This window comes from Eretmochelys imbricata, chromosome 7 (genome assembly GCF_965152235.1).
Source record: "Eretmochelys imbricata isolate rEreImb1 chromosome 7, rEreImb1.hap1, whole genome shotgun sequence".
Taxonomy (NCBI): domain Eukaryota; kingdom Metazoa; phylum Chordata; order Testudines; family Cheloniidae; genus Eretmochelys; species Eretmochelys imbricata.
In genome coordinates, this window is record NC_135578.1 from 9,625,393 (window position 1) to 9,642,088 (window position 16,696).

A 16,696-nucleotide genomic window follows, 5' to 3' on the forward strand; every position below is an offset into this window, starting at 1 on the left:
TTCCAGTCACTTTTAAAGGCTCCAGTTTGACCATATTTTGGAAGAGGAGGTCCTGTCTACTCCTCACCTGTTGGTAATGTGTGGGTGGGTGGGGGAGGAAATTATAAAACTAGTATTATCTAATCTGAGGACACGAGTCAGAGGTGTACAACTCATCCAGAGACACATGTAGGACCCAAGATAGCATTGTATAATTGGTTAGTTTTATAATCCTTTGGAAATACAATACAAATCTATAAAATTAGCTTCTCACACGATGCCCTGCAGTGAAATGGGTGTTATGAAAGACAAATACTTTATATGAAATATCAATACCGTTTTAAGAATTCCTTTGTTGGGCAGGACCTCTGATTTATCTAATTACTAGCCCCACTCTGTGTGCAAGAGCCAAAGAGGGAACACAAGCAGCAGCGGTGAGGAGATTTGTGCAGGCTATATAGGCCCCCAGGAGTTCTCATTCCTGTGTTCCACTGGAAACACAAGGGGACAATCAAAATAATACCCTTTAATGCTAACAAATCACAGTTGCCCATTGTGTGATTATTGTGAGATCATCCAAGATATGATCAGGGCCAATCCCAATTTTCCATGGATGCTGTGAAGCATTGTTTTTATGGTGACATTACATCAAAACGAGTGGTGGCCTTAAACCATAGGATTTGGGTTCACATCTAGCTTGTGGCATTCAGAGCCAGGGTTTTGGTTCAGCCTTTGCCTAGGTGCTGTGACGAGCATGCTGTATAACAAAAGCAGCACCTGAATACATGTAGACAGCTGTTGAATATAAAGAGCGCCATCCATTGGCGTGTAAATACGAGGTATATTGTATTGTTTATAATCTGCAGGTTCAATAAAGTTATTGTGCGCTGCAAATGGCTTCTTCTGCGTAGTTCCTTGCATTGAACTTTTTACTGTTGCGATGTGATGTTGTGATCCAACGGTATGATGTGACATGAACAAATAAGGAAAGGAGGAGGTTGCCCTGCTGAACAAGTTTTAAAAAAGGGGTGACTATATTGTACCTTCCTTAAAAGAGAATCTCCTCTCTTCCGCCTCCCCCCTTCGCCACTCACTCAAATTGGATCTCCAGTTCAGGGCTGACTAGTCAGCCTGCTCTCTCCTCCTAGCCTCTGGTGGCTTCAGGGAGCCGGTCGAGTGGCCCTCTCTGCTGTTCTGGAGCAGCCCACTATAACTACATGGCTTTCGATGGAGATGGGGGTAGAAAGAGCAATGTCATGTTCTACTTATTAAACCTGTCCTTAATCAGATTTCCAATGATGAGTAGTAATGTTTGAACTAGACTTCATAACAGGACATAAAAGGTGACAAGGAGCATGCTTTAAAGAGCAAATTATAATGTCAGAATTTGCAATATATTTGAGGACTTTTTTCTTTTCTATTCTTCATAGGGTCTTGTATCATGCTCATCACCATAGAATCTATTTCACTAGGAGGGTGGTGAAGCACTGGAATGGATTACCTAGGGATGTGGTGGAATCTCCAACCTTAGAGGTTTCTAAAGCCCGGCTGGAATGGTTTAGCTGGTGTTGGTCCTTCTTTGAGCAGGGGATTAGACTAGATGACCTTCTGAGATCTCTTACAACCCTAATATTCTATGATTCTATAAATCTGAACACCTTCCAGTAGTGCATTAAGCAACATGACTACACATCTGTCCTGTTTGTTCTCCCATCCTCTCCCCAGAGGGAGAAGTATGTGCAGCTGAATGTCTTGGTTTGGTTGTGTGTGTGTGTTGGGGGGGGGGGGGGATGGGATGGATGTTGTTGTTTGTTGTTTTTTGGTTTTAATATGAATTTCCTGTTGCCATGTGTTTATATCAGAGAAGACAAGGTAAAAATGCACATTGCACTTGGAGAAGGAAGTGGCAAGGTTTCTGATGGTCCTTTGTTCTGGGGGGAAGTTAATTCCACAGTCTTGGACCATCCCCAGAGAAAACCATCTGTCTCCCTTCCTATTGCCAATTATGTGCTTTGATCACCACCACCCTAGGGTCATAGATTCTAAGGCCAGAAGGGATCATTGTGATCATCTAGTCTGTATAACATAAGCCATAGACCTTCTCCAAAAGAATTCCTAGAGCAGATCTTTTAGAAAATTCCCATCTTGATTTAAAAATTGTCTGTGATGGAGAATCCACATAAGAATGGCCCTACTGGGTCAGACCAAAGGTCCATCTAGCCCAGTATCCTGTCTTCCGACAGTGGCCAGTGCCAGGTGCCCCAGAGGGAATGAACAGAACAGGTAATCATCAGGTGATCCATCCCCTGTAGCCCATTCCCAGCTTCTGGCAAACAGACTAGAAGCACCACTACCCTTGGTAAATTGTTCCAATTAATTACTCTGACTGTAAAAATTTACATCTTATTTCCAGTCTTAATTTGTCCTGCTTCAGCTTCCAGTCATGGGATTGTGTTATGATTTTCTCTGCTAGACTGAAGAGCCCATTATTAAATATTTGTACCCCCCGTAGGTACTTATAGACAGTGATCAAGTCACCCCTTAACTTTCTCTTTGTTAGCTAAATGGATTGAGCTCCTTGAGTCTATCCTTGTAAGGCCGGTTTTCTATTCCTTAATTATTCTCTTGCCTCTTCTCTGAACCTTCTTCAGTTTGTCAACACCCTTCTTGAACTGTAGACGCCAGAACTTTGCACAATATCCCAGCAGTGGTCGCACCAGTTCCAATACAAAGGTAAAACAACCTCTACTCCTACTTGAGATTCCCCTGTTTATACATCCCGGGTTTGCATTAGCTCTTTTGTCACAGTGTCACACTGGGAGCAGCTGCTTATCCACCACAACTCCCAAATTTTTCTCAGAGACCCTGCTTCCCCATCCAGTAAGTATGGCCTACATTCTTTGTTCCTGGTTGTATACATTTCCATTTAGCCATTTAAAACACACACATTGTTTATGCCCAGTTTACCAAGTGATCCAAATGACTCTGTATCAGTGACCTGTCCTCTTCATTATTTATCACTCCCCCAATTGTTCATGTCAGCTGTGAATTTTATCAGTGATGATTTTGTGTGTTCTTCCAGATCATTGCTAAAGGTGTTTAAGGCCAAGGCCCTCCGGGACCCAAATGGATGATGATTCCCTGTTTACAGTTACATTTTGAGACCTATCAGTTAGCCAGTTTTTAATGCTTTAAAGTATGCCATGTTAATTTTATATTGTTCCAGCTTTTTAATCAAAATGTCATGCTGTACTAAGTCAAATGCCTTACAGGAAGTGTAAGTATATTATGTCAGTACTATTAACTTTATCAACCAAACTTGTAAAATAATAATTAAAAAAAAAAACAGGTTACTCTGACAGGATGTACTTTCCATAAACCCATGTCGATTGGCATTAATTACATTACCCTCCTTTACTTCTTTATTAATCAAATCCCGTATCAGCTGCTCCATTATCTTGCTCAGGATCAACGTCAAGCTGACGGGCCTATAATTATCCTGGTCGTCCCATTTACCCTTTTTATAAAATGGCACAACATTAGCTTTCTTCCAGTCTTCTGGAACTTCCCCAGTGCTCCAAGACTTATTGAAAATTAACATTAATGATCCAGCGAGCTCCTCAGCCAGCTCTTTTAAACTAAAGCCATGTTTCAAATCAAATTGCAGGTGGAAACAAAATCATTTAGATAGCATGGACACAGGCAACATTAGAACAGCCTAGACAGAGTAAAAGTAGACTGATGAGGGATTAAACCGCTTAAGGAGATGAACAAAATCAGTGGGGGACATGACAAATAATTAGCAAAACAGAACACGCTATCTGTGTTACTAAGAGATTTTATTTTGGAGGGAAAAATAATGGTATTGTATAAGATAGGGGAGTTGCATAGCAACTTGAAAAACAGATGAAGAAAATTAAAAACATGCCTAAAATCACAGACTATAAAACCACTAGTTCTTAAGTAGCCATAAAACAAGAATTATTTAGCATTTACAGATCAGTGAAGGGCTAAATGAAATTGAAAACCATTTCTGAAATTTAGACCAGCAAACTTGCCTGGAAAAGGCTATTAAAATAGAATCAGAATTTTCCTAGGATAAAATCTTTTAAAGTAAGTTTGACTTCAAGGAGAGTATTATTAATTATTATTAACAACAAGAAGAAGACCTGGCTCTCGTAACAATTTTGATCAGTAGATCTCAAAGTGTTTTGCAAAGGAAGTTAATAGATGTATCCCTATTTTACAGATGGTGAAACTGAAGTATGGGGAGAAATGACTTGCCCAAGGTCACCCAGCAAACCTGTGGAGAGATGATTTGTGGAATGGTTAGAGCATTACTCTGTTCCTAACAATACTAAAAATACTTAAAACTTTTAACTCCCAATCCATATGCAGATTGCATCAGTTTCTATAGGGGCTATAAGATCTAATTCGGCTCATAGTTTACTAAGTGACATATGGGGATAATCTTAGGTATTTAAAGGGGCTGATCTATTTAGTCTTGTCTGTTTGTTTTGATTAATAGCAGTGAGAAATTGACGTCAGTTATTTTATTTGCTTTTCCTTTTATGATTTTGTTCTGCTGTTATGTCTCCTGTTTCACTTCAAATGTTGGCAAGCTAGCTCTCAAATGTTGGGCTAGTTATAATGACCATCTACCACCAGGACCTTGCATTGGTTGACCTAGTACATTACCTACTGTACCAGCCTGTGCCAGCAGAACAGAAGCCTTTAGGGGCAGTGGATATTACATGGCTATCCGTAGATTCTAATGGTTAGAGAGGTTTGTTCTAAATTCAGCTCTGACACTGACTCACTGGGTAGCCTTGCGCCAATCACTGAAACCGCTCTGCGCCTCACTTTCTCCTTCTGGGAAGGGATAATTTGTACTACAGTAGCACCTAGGAGCGCCTGTCCTGGACCAGGACCCTATGGTGCTAGGTGCTGTACAAACAGAACAAAAAAGCTGCCACAGCTCCAAGGTGCTTAAAATCTAAGAATAAGACAAAAGGCAACAGATGGATGCAGACAGACAGGAGTACAAGTAAACAATGAGACAGTACTGTTCAGCATGATAGGCTGTTCTCAATGCACCAGCAGCCTATGTGTTGTCCAGTCTTTTGCAGGTATCTGGGAAAAGGAAAGTTCTCAAGAGGGATTATGGATAATGAGGTGGATATATGGATTTTTACAGGGATCCCCTCCCAAGGGTGTAGAGAGGAATGGGAGAAGGAACGAAGGTCCTGTTTGGAAATTTAACAGGTGGGCAAAGGGAGGCCGGCATCCCAGGTGATTGGAGGTGAGCAGCGACAGCCTGATAACAAATGAAAGATGACAGGTCTGGTGAGGATTGACTGTGAAGGGCCTTGAAAGGAAAGATCAGCAGCCTATGTTTGATGTGGTAGAGAAGCGGGGTCATTGGTGGAGGGATTCAAAGAGGGGGCTGATGTGGTCAATCCAATCAATGGGTCTGGAAAGTCTGAATATTCCACTAGCCCATCAGAGCTGACCTGCCAGCTCCTCAATTCCCTTTCTCCAAAACAGGGCAATTCCACACAGGCCGAAACCTGGCAATATCACCAGCATCAGGCAGTGGTGTTTCAGCAGGCATTGTGTAAGAAAACTATAGGCTCTTTTGGGTCACTTTATTGTAAAGCTAGAGACCCCTTAGGAAATGTACCGTGGGCTATGGGGATTTCAAATTCCTCCTGACTTTGGGGCTCTGGGCAGAGGCGACACGTAACTGTTGACAGTGGTGGGAGGGGAGGCAGGGCACAATTTAAAGGTTCTGGTGGTATGTAGCAGGGCACATAAACCCTGGCAGAAACCTGGGGGGACATGTGCCCCCGCATGCCCCCTCACAAGTTGTTTCTGGGCCTTTGGTTGGAGCGTATCTCTAGTCTTTTCTACTGTGCAGCCCTAAGCTTGTGTAACTGCTGATTTTCTCCCCTAGCCCCAGAACTTCCAAAACCCCAGCTATGAATCGCACCCTGTGGCCAGCAAACAACTTACATAAAACAAATAGATGCCAAAACTCCACTGCTGTCTGTGTGATGCAGTTAGCTCTCCCCAGCCCTATTGCATTTATTGGAAATGCCTGGGGGAGGGAGTAGCCTGGGAGCTGCCTGGTGCAGCTGGGGCTAAGAAGCCCAGCCCAAGCCAGGGGCGATCATTCCATAACCAGTAGCAACCACAGGCTCTGCTGCCTATGCCCACGTGTCCCCCATGGCAGCCCTGCCCCTCACGTGGAGAGGGATGCACACTGCCAAGCTGAGCACTGCACAGCCACACAGACAGCAGCATCCCCCGGAATCTGGCTGAATTGGAGCATCATGCACCACCCCACAGGTAAACCTCTCCTCAGGCTGCCCTTTCTGCAGAGTTCAGGGTTCCATGCAAGGGCAATCGGTTCCCCCTTTTCAGTTTGGGGAGGGAAGGCATTGGTGCTGGGAATGCACATTTTATTGGGGACAGGTGGTTGTCTTTTGTCTGGAGTGGCAAGCAGAGCAGGAGGAACTAGGATGCCAGTTGAATCTGTGGGTTTCTTATTGTTCTGGGAATATCCTAGAACTCTTAGCAATGCAAACTGTCCTCAGCAGATCCCTTGGGGGTTCCTCCTCTGTGAGTCATTCTAGGTTCAATTAAAACAAGGACACAATCTACTTTTTTCCCTCATGGGGAAATAAAAGGCACATGTTTGGCAGACAGTAAATCATATCCTCCAGCTGACCTTGCCATACAAGGAAGTGCTATCGAAGATTTAGGAGAATACTACTGACAACATAGTTAAAAGAGCAGTGGATTCTCTCCCTTTCATATAGCACTTGGTATAAACTGTTCTTAGTTTCCTAGTCTGGATCATCTTTATTCTCAAAAGCGCACGTGCTTTCGGGAAGAAGCTTTGCTGGTGTCAATTGTCATAGCTGTATTGAAATCGCTGTCGGTTTCTGACTATTGACACCAGCTGGCGATGTCCCCGCTCTTATTTTTTTTAGGTGCATTCTCCAGTATTATGGAAACATGTCTTTCTTAGCTAGTTGTTGTCTTCAACTAGCAAATCCTCTTCTTTACTGCCCTGAGCTAGGATATATTTCAAAATGTTTTATTTTTTTATTTATTTGAATTAACATTTATTGCATAATTATACCACTTGAGTTTGGGTTGTAGTTTATAGTTTCCAAGTTTTCTTTTTACCAACCAGGAGTATACACTATATCGATTCACATTTATTGAAGCAACCTACCTTACTAAGGTTCTTAAATTTTACATTTTTTTATGTTAGAAAATGGTGAATGGTGCATTTCTTATCTAATTATTAGTTAGTGACACACAAGGAAGGTGGAAATAACTTTATTAAAACTTGTTTTGTATTTAAAACTGATTCATTAAGCCGCATTAAACCAAGGAAGTATGAACGGTAGTTATAAATTGAACTGATTATTTCTGGTCACCACTCTTTCCAGGTTTTAGAACTAGCAGATCTCAACCTTTCACACCTGGTTTTTATTCATAGATTGGGAGAGCAAAATAAGCTTTCCAGTTTTTTCAGCTCCTCATTGGTTTCTCAACTTTGAATTAGGAACCGAAGTGATTGAATAAACTGAAACAAAGGAAATATTCTATCTGCGCCAGCAGAAAAGGCTACTTCTGTCAGAAGCTGGTTGAGCACTACAACAAGGTCTGGTTTCTGGTGCCAAGTCAGTTACTTCCACCAGTTCAGGGTTTGAATATCTTTAAAGCTTCGGAAGCAAACCTATTGATTGAATATTATTATTTTATTTAAATTTAAAAGATTTTAGTAGATTATTATAGTAAATCTAAGCCTTAATATCGATTGACATAATTTTCAAATAGTTTTTTTTAAAGAAAAATATATTTAAATAAAATCTAATTAAAATGAAAATTCAATTTTTTAAAAAATCATTCGTTTTGAGCTATCCTGGCTTGATTCAAAGTCCACTGTGCTCAATAAACTCCCATTGATTTCTCAGCGCTTTGGATCAGGTTCTCAAAATAAAACACTACATATGACCTTCCATTTTCATCTATGAAAATGATTTTCTTTATATTACTAGCCTTGCTATCCTGACTTCAGGACATGCCTATCATAGGCAGATGAGTTCTCAGCTATTCAGTAACACTGCAAGGAAGGTAACAGGTAAGAGAGAAGCTATTGTCAACTTGTGTTTCCTCTTGCTTTTCCTCGGTAACCTGTTGCCTCATACTGAATACCTCATATCTGGAAAAGTTTCAGAGCCAGGGTCCTCAGAGTTTTGACCCACCTGAAGTACACAGGGACTGCGCATGTAACACACTCTGATCCAAAGTTCACTGAAGTCAATGCGAGTCTTTTCATTGCGTTCAAAGAGGTTTGGATCAGATCCTTTGTCAAGACACCTCTCATTCCCTCTGGCTGTTGAGTTCTGTTGAAAGCATAGGATCAGTCATTTGAAGACCAAATGGTCCCTTTGGTACTGTGGACTTTTAATATATTATGGCTGCCAATGGCAAAATTTGGATCAGAAAGTCTCAGTAGAATCCAGCTTCTCCTTTACATCTATTATTCTGTTCTTAGACTTTGGCTGATGCAAAGAAAGCACTTGAGTTTTGCTCTTGTGGTTTATGTGAACAGAGGGTCTTGGGAAATTGTCTCGGTGGGTGTACATTGATGAAATAGCACCTGGTAAATGTTGCAGTGAGACGTTGCCAATGCCTGAGATGCATCATCGAGGCTGACTGCCAAAACCACCCTGAAGTGTCTGAGTTAGATTGTTAAGCACTCAGCTTATCCCATTGTAGCATTTAGGGCCAGATTTTCAAATGGATTCAGCCCTGAATGTGCTGAGCCATTCTGCAAATCCAGACCTTACTTTGGTGACTAAATGCTGGGGCTTGGGGTGGGTGGGGGAGGGGTTGGAGCCATTTGGATAATCTGGCCCTGATTGTGGTTATAAAATGGCCCTATTTACTATACGGAGGGAATATGGGGGAGGGATAGCTCAGTGGTTTGAGCATTGGCCTGCTAAACCCAGGGTTGTGAGTTCAATCCTTGAGGGGGCCATTTAGGGATCTGGGCCAAAAATTGGGGATTGGTCCTGCTTTGAGCAGGGGGTTGGACTAGATGACCTCCTGAGGTCTCTTCCAACCCTGATATTCTATGGCAACAAAAATTATTAGGGGTCTAGAACACATGACTTATGAGGAGAGGCTGAGGGAGCTGGGATTGTTTAGTCTGCAGAAGAGAAGAATGAGGGAGGATTTGATAGCTGCTTTCAACTACCTGAAAGGGGGTTCCAAAGAGGATGGCTCTAGACTGTTCTCAATGGTAGCAGATGACAGAACGAGGAGTAATGGCCTCAAGTTGCAGTGGGGGAGGTTTAGATTGGATATTAGGAAAAACTTTTTCACTATGAGGGTGGTGAAACACTGGAATGCGTTACCTAGGGAGGTGGTAGAATCTCCTTCCTTAGAGGTTTTTAAGGTCAGGCTTGACAAAGCCCTGGCTGGGATGATTTAACTGGGAATTGGTCCTGTTTCGAGCAGGGGGTTGGACTAGATGACCTTCTGGGGTCCCTTCCAACCCTGATATTCTATGATTCTATGATTCTATGAATAAGAGTGTGGGACATGTAAAATAGAGATGGCCCCAAAAATGGAACCATACATGTAAATCAGCCACCGCCGTACCCAAGCTCAGCTCCCCTCGTACCTCTGGAGTTCCGAAAAAATGGGGCCCTGTGTCATCCCTGGCTTTGTCTTTGCAAAACCCAAACTACACCTGGCATCTGTTAGCTTGGTGCACAGTTATCTCTTTGCCTTCCTCACCATAGGTCCCTATGTATGGTACAACCTCTCTGAGTTCATCCTTATCCATCTCACATATCAGCTCCCACTTCTTCCATGCTGACTATAGTTAATCTAGCTGACTCTGTGTGTGTGTGTGTGTGTGTGTGTGTGTGTGTGTGTGTGTGTGTGTGTGTGTAAATCCCGATTTGTCTGTCCAATTTCCCCTATCATCTGACTGTTCTGAGACTCTGTGCTCCTTCAGGAACCCTTCTTTGTCTGGGAAGTTTGTAGTGCATGCTGCAGGCCACCATAAACAAATGATGATGGTCTTCTCTCTATAAATCATGTATTAAACAATGCACTGCCCTTTAAATTAGAGTGTTGTGCTAAAATTCCCTAATTTAAATGATGCACAGGAAATAAAAAAGTTATTGAACATAATTACTCACAAATAATAACAATTCCCTAAGTGACTGTGTGTAATTAATTAAGTTGCTTTTCTCTTTTCAGGCCCCCCCATCCACTCCTCTTTCTCCTACCTTTTCCCAGCTGTAGATCCTCACCTTGCAAAGACTTAAGAACATAACTAGCTTAAAGCAAATTCCGATGCCTGATGTGCCAGATTATCCCTAATAGGCATTTATTTGACAATATTTTCCTGTTTCTCTTGAAGACAAGATCTCCCCACTGACTGTTACACTTAGCACTTCCCAGAACACCCTGTCCTCTGTTCACTTGCCTGCAAACTCTTCACCTCTTCCAACTCTCCTTCTCCTTCAATCCAACTTCATTGTGTAACAATAAAACTGTTTCACCAGGAGTTAGATAATACCCTTGGATTCCTATTTTATTTCATATAGTGCACAAGGTCCATCTGAGCCTATAACTCAAGCCTTCCAGGGGATTGTGTACAGGTCTGATCTTGCAAAGATGTAATCTTACTCACATTCTTCTGTTTTTGCTGGATCAAGCCTTCACTTGTAAGTACATAAGAAGACCATACTGGGTCAGACCAAAGGTCAATCTAGCCCAGTATCCTGTCTTCCGACAGTGGCCAATGCCAGGTGCCCCAGAGGGAATGAACAGAACAGGTAATCATCAAGTGATCCATCCCCTGTCACCCATTCCCAGCTTCTGGCAAACAGAAGCTAGGGACACCATCCATGCGCATCCTGACTAATAGCCATAGATGGACCTATCCTCCATGAATTTATTTAGTTATTTTTGAACCCTGTTATTGTCTTGGCCTTCACAACATTCTCTGACAAGGAGTTCCACAGGTTGACTGTGCGTTGTGTGAAAAAAATACTTCCTTTTGTTTGTTTTAAACCTGATGCCTATTAATTTCATTTGGTGGCCCCTAGTTCTTGTGTTATGAGAAGGAGTAAATAACACTTCCTTGTCTACTTTCTCCACACCAGTCATGATTTATAGACCTCTATCATATCCCCCCTTAATCGTCTCTTTCCCAAACTGAAAAATCCCAGTCTTATTAATCTCTCCTCATACGGCAGCCATTCCATACCACTAATCATTTTTGTTGCACTTTTCTGAACCTTTTCCAAGTCCAATATATCTTTTTTGAGATGGGGCGACCACATCTGCATGCCGTATTCAAGATGTGGGTGTACCACGGATTTACATAGAGGCAATATGTCTTATTATCTATCCCTTTCTCAATCTCTTAGCCTTTTTGTCTGCCTCTGCACACTGAGTGGATGTTTTCAGAGAACTATCCCCAATGACTCCAAGATCTCTCTCTTGAGTGGTAACAGCTAATTTAGACCCCCTATAGTATAGTCATTGACTCTTCACTGGAGGTGAGTGTTGGGGCAGAAGGTCAGCTTGGGTCTTTCACCTTTTATTTTTCCACCCTCTTATCATCTGCCCAAACGTCAGGTATATTTGAATTCTGAATGTATCCAAATTCTCCATTGCACAGCTTTGTTGGAGTCAATGGAATTACACCAGTTTATACCGCAAAGAATGTGGCTCTGTGTATATGACACAAGGTTATACAGTGAGTCCCTCATGCTCTGCTCCCTTCTCTTTTTTTTGACTTCTGAGTTTCCTGAATGCTTATCTGAATCCAAGTCTGTCCCAAATTAGCTCGGCTCTATCCAGAAGTTATAACCTCCCTCTGAGTCAGCATCCTTTCTACGGGGGGTGGAGGAAGATGGGGTTCTCGGCCTGCAACTGGGGCATGGTGGTTGATGCTGAACAGTTGTGGTTCTATTTTAAGAACTGCTGGTGCTATAGAACCTATAAGTAGCTCCAGCCTGCCCTTTGGTTGTGGCTCCTTTTCGGCTTTGGATCTGGGAGTGTTATCCAACTCCTGGTGAGTCCTTTTTTTTCCCCCGCCCCCCGACACATTGAAGTTATGATGCTAGATTAGCTGGGGAGGATGCAGAAAGGTAGAAAGAGGAGAATGGGGTGAAGAGAAGGAGGACAGGTGTCGAAAGGAGAAGGTGTGAGGGATCTTCAAGAGAAACTTAGGGAAGAAAAAAGAAAATATAGCCAAATAGTCTCATTGTGCTTTGTGCTATACAAACAAGCAACCAAAAAAATGACAGGTCCTTCCCCAAAGCAGCAAAGGAGAGGAGCAGCTGCTCAAATGATTTCTTATCACGTACCTAGATTATGCAGAGTAGAAATAGAATTTAAAAAGTTCACAGTAGTATGTAGCATTTGATAGGGCGCTAGCCGTGAATTGTGTCCTGATCGGACTTGTCTGGGGCTTGCATAAACTAAAGCAATTCTGACCTCTGCTCTTGGGCCAGGGTATCATTAATAAGTGCAGCGCTTCCTGGGGTGATTGTGTAATGTGTATATACTTGATGTTGGCACGTAGCTCTCACTGTTTCTCTTCCTTTCATAATTCCTGGCACCTGAGGTTGGTGTTATAATAAAGGTGGGGCTGAGTTACAAAATCTGTTTTGATTAGCAAGCAAATGTTCTGGAGAATTAACTGAATCTGCATCTGTTACTCAAACTAATGTCACTCACTGATTTTAAAACTCATAGACTGGAGGCAAATCCTTTTCTTTCCCTGCATTATCAATAAAACCTTTGCCTGTTCAGAATGAATAATAAATGCTCTGTAAAAGATAGATCGGAGCTTCTTTTCTCCTTCTCTTGCAATACAAGAACATAATTTAATTCCATTACATTAAAAAGGTGGCAAATTCAAAACTAATATGAGGAAATAGACTGTCACCAAACATGTAATTGGATGAGGGAACTCATTCCTACCGGAAGTTGTTGGGGCTGAGAATTTAGTAAGATTCAAAAAGGGATTAGACATTTCTGTGGATATGCAGAGTTATCATAATTAATGATAAACATTTTTGCAAGGGATATTAAGCCTCATGCTTCAGGGCTTAAGCCAGTCTCTGACTATTAGAAATCAGGATGAAATCTAATGTGGGGTCAGATTATCCACATCTACCTACTGTGACAGCTACAGAAGCAGGGTACTGGAACAGATCAGCCTTGGCAGTGGCAAATTAGCAAGTGGGCCAAAGAGGCCTGTGCCCAGGGGTTCTGGCCAATTGGAGGGAGGCCTGGAAAAATGGGCTCCCCCATGGCCCAACCTGCTCTGCCCGCCCGGTGCACCTGATGGGAAGCGAGGTTTGTGCACGGGGGCTTGCCTTTGAGCTGTTCGTATGAACGCTCTTCAGTCACCAGGAGTAGGGTGACCAGATGTCCCGATTTTATAGGGCCAGTCCCGATTTTGGGGGCTTTTTCTTAAATAGACACCTATTACCCCCCACACCCTGTGATGATTTTTAACACTTGCCCTCTGGTCACCCTAATCGGGGGAGATGGAACCCTGCTGCCAGGTCATTCTGTGACCAGCTGGCCAGCTGTTGCACCTTGCCCTCATCCTTGGCTCAGGCACGGTAAGTCAGCAGGTGGAACCATATAGTTGCAGTTCCATTACAGACCTCCCAGCACTCTTTGCTGCTGAGGAAGCCACTCCCTGTCCCCCCTCAAGAGTACGGTGGGTGGGTGGGTGTGGCCATTGGGTCCAGACTCCCTGCAGGTTGTGCTGCTGATCAGGCCTGTGGGAGCCGGGAGCCAAGGCCATGGCCCTTTGGTCCTTCTTGCTGCTGTGATGCTCTTTAGCAGCTTTTCTATCACAGAGAGAATAAAACGTTGCCCTTCAGAAAACAACTCCACCCCCCTTGTGTTAAAAACGGCTTGATTTGTCCTGCCCTGAAATTGCTGTCATCAGATCTCTTCACAGCATAACATGCGTTTTGACAAATGGAGATTGGAAGAATTCTGCTCAAGTGAATCTATTGTTATACTGGATTGTAATGCTGCTGTTATAGGGTATTGCCATGCCCCCCCCCCCATATCCCCTGTCATTTGATTTTTCACTGTGTGGTGCTAAAAGCTGTAAGTGAGAATCTGTGCAAAAAAGCACGAACGTCCCGTGCTAAGACTTTGCAACTAGGCACCTTGAGAGAGCTGCTATTGGAAACGCTCTGTGATCTGTGCAGGATTGGCTGTGTGTGTGTGTGTGTGTGAGAGGCCACTTCTCTCTACCTGAAGAAATGTCACTGCAAGCATCACATCAGATAGTGGCTGGTTCCGTAGGCACCAACTTCTCCTTTTCCCTAGGGGTGCTCCTCCCCAAGACCCTTCCCCTAAGGCCCTGCCTTCACGCCGCCTCTTCCTGTCCCCATTCTGCCCCCTCCCTGAGGTCCCCACTTGCTGGTCTCCACCCTCCCCCAAGCTCCTCCCCGAGTGGCCGAACAGCTATTGCTGGTGGGTGCTGAGCACCCGCTATTTTTTCCCCGTGGGCACTACAGCTCCAGAGCACCCACAGAGTCGCCACCTATGGCTGGTTCATGAAAAGGATCTGGGAGTGGCTCTTCGTCTCCTTGGGCACCACTACGCTGCATCTGAGGGCAAGCCTCCCAGCCCAGGCCCACAGAGTTGTCTTAACAGGGCTCACGCCAGTGCACTACGCATAGCTGTGTCGACATCGCGGCTCGGACTCTCAAGGGCCCCGCCGCCCCCCCTCGCTCCCAGGTGGAGTGCAGCCACACTCCTTGATCACGTAGAGAGGCTTCAGAGTCTTTGGAAATCAGAGCCTCCATGTTCGGTCCCTGCTAATGACTTACTGCGGCGGATAGAAGTCCTAATACTTCGCTGCTTAATAGCGCAGTTGCTTTAGCTCAAGTGTTCTTGAAGCAGAAGGAGCTGATTTCTGTACCTGTAGCTGAATATAGTATAGTTCAATGACAGCAGGAGCTGGGCAAGAAAGGGTTTTCCCAACCTGTGAAAATGTTTGAGATTTCAGAAGTTTTTCCCGTTCGTCAGTGAGACAAACCAAAGACCTTTCAAAAATTGTCACAGAATCCAACGCAGAGAAAGGGAGACCCCAGAGAAGCCAACAGCCCCGTGCTTAAGGCTGTCATGTGGAAGGTGGAGGGGACACCCAGGTCCAAGTCCCCAATCTTCCTAATTTGGAGCAGGGACTTGAATCTGGTTCTCCCACTTCCCACGAGAGTGCCCGGAGCACCAAGCTGCAGAGTCAGTCTCTCCTTTCCAAAAAAACTGTTTTGTCAAAAATTCCTGACCATCGCTAATGACCAGAGCCAGCATGTTCATTTTAAACACCCAGGTGCTTTAAGACAAACTTTGTCTGACTGGTGGAACGTGTAATACTGTGTGCGTGCATACCACTGCCCTGTACCAAACAGAATGTCAGTGTGTGTGTGTGCTCGTGAGACAGACTACTCCATCTTGGCAGACACACAGGGATTGAACCAGGATTGCTGGAGCTAGAAGCATTAACTGAAAAGCTGAGGCTTCCTTGCTGCGGCTATAACAGACTCTGACCCTGTAAATCAGGCACAGAAAGGATCCCGTAACACACATTCACCAGTGGGTTATGTGCACATCAAATGCCCTATAGTGGCTGTTTCTACAGTTAATGGAGATTCTCCTTCAAGTCAGGTGAGAGGGGCTTGCATGTTTTGGAGCAGAAGGTCTTGATGGCTACAAGAACAACTTGAAAAATTCTATGTATTTTCAATTAAAATGTCTGGATTTTTTTTACTTAATTTGGATTTTTGATGCAATTGTTTTGTTTTGTTTTCATTTTGTCAAAAAACAAAATTCTGTTTTCAGGTTTTAAAAACAGAAAAGCTTTTATTTTCCACTGGACAACCATTAAACCTGGAGCAGTTACAAAATCGTTGTACGGGGTACTGCCATATTCAATTTGAAAAGTACTTCCTTTTTTGTTTTCTTTTTCAGAAACACCAATGGGGCTTATTGCTGAGAACCTTAAGAAAGCCAGAGAAATAGCACATGGTGACTCTCGTGTTCCTGAACAGCTAAAGCATTATTTACAGAAAGCTCTGGATATTGCTGTTGGACTGGACCCTTACCTGGACGCAATGTCAACTGCAAAGAAGTAATGAGATTTATTTGTTACCTTGTGCATTTTTCTCATGGTCTGATCCCTAAAGCCATAGATTTTAAGGGCCTAAGGGACCATAATCCCTCAGGGCTGCCCCAAGACTGTGGAATGAGCTCCTGCAGGAACGACAACCTCCCCTCCTTCCACTGTAAAGTGCAAGGCACATTTCTTTTACCTTGCCTTCTCTAACCCAAACGCAAAGCAATGTACCTATGTGGGGGGGTGTGCGTTCAAACACACACACATTGCTACATATCTGTTATACATTATATATTTAAAATATAATCATTAAAAAATGCAAATCAAAACACTCCACTGCACACACTTCTCCCACTGAGGAGAGGATGAGAGAAAAAACATAAGACAGATGTTAGTCATGTTCCTTAATGCACTAGTGGTTGATGCTCAGATACTGTGATGTTGAACATTCTAACAACCTGAATGGAATAGACCTTGTGTATAACACAAGCCATAGAATATGATCCA

At 43.4% G+C, this 16,696-nt stretch overlaps 1 protein-coding gene across 1 annotated transcript in view; it reads left to right on the plus strand.

Moving 5' to 3' along the window:
• The first annotated feature begins 8,097 nt into the window (after window positions 1-8,097).
• LOC144267447 (uncharacterized) overlaps window positions 8,098-16,696 on the plus strand; it is a 48,883-nt gene continuing 40,284 nt past the window's right edge. Inside the window, exons 1-2 of the mRNA XM_077821428.1 lie at window positions 8,098-8,140; window positions 16,045-16,204. Coding sequence (XP_077677554.1) covers window positions 8,098-8,140; window positions 16,045-16,204 — 203 coding nt within the window. The remainder of the gene's footprint in view (window positions 8,141-16,044; window positions 16,205-16,696) is intronic.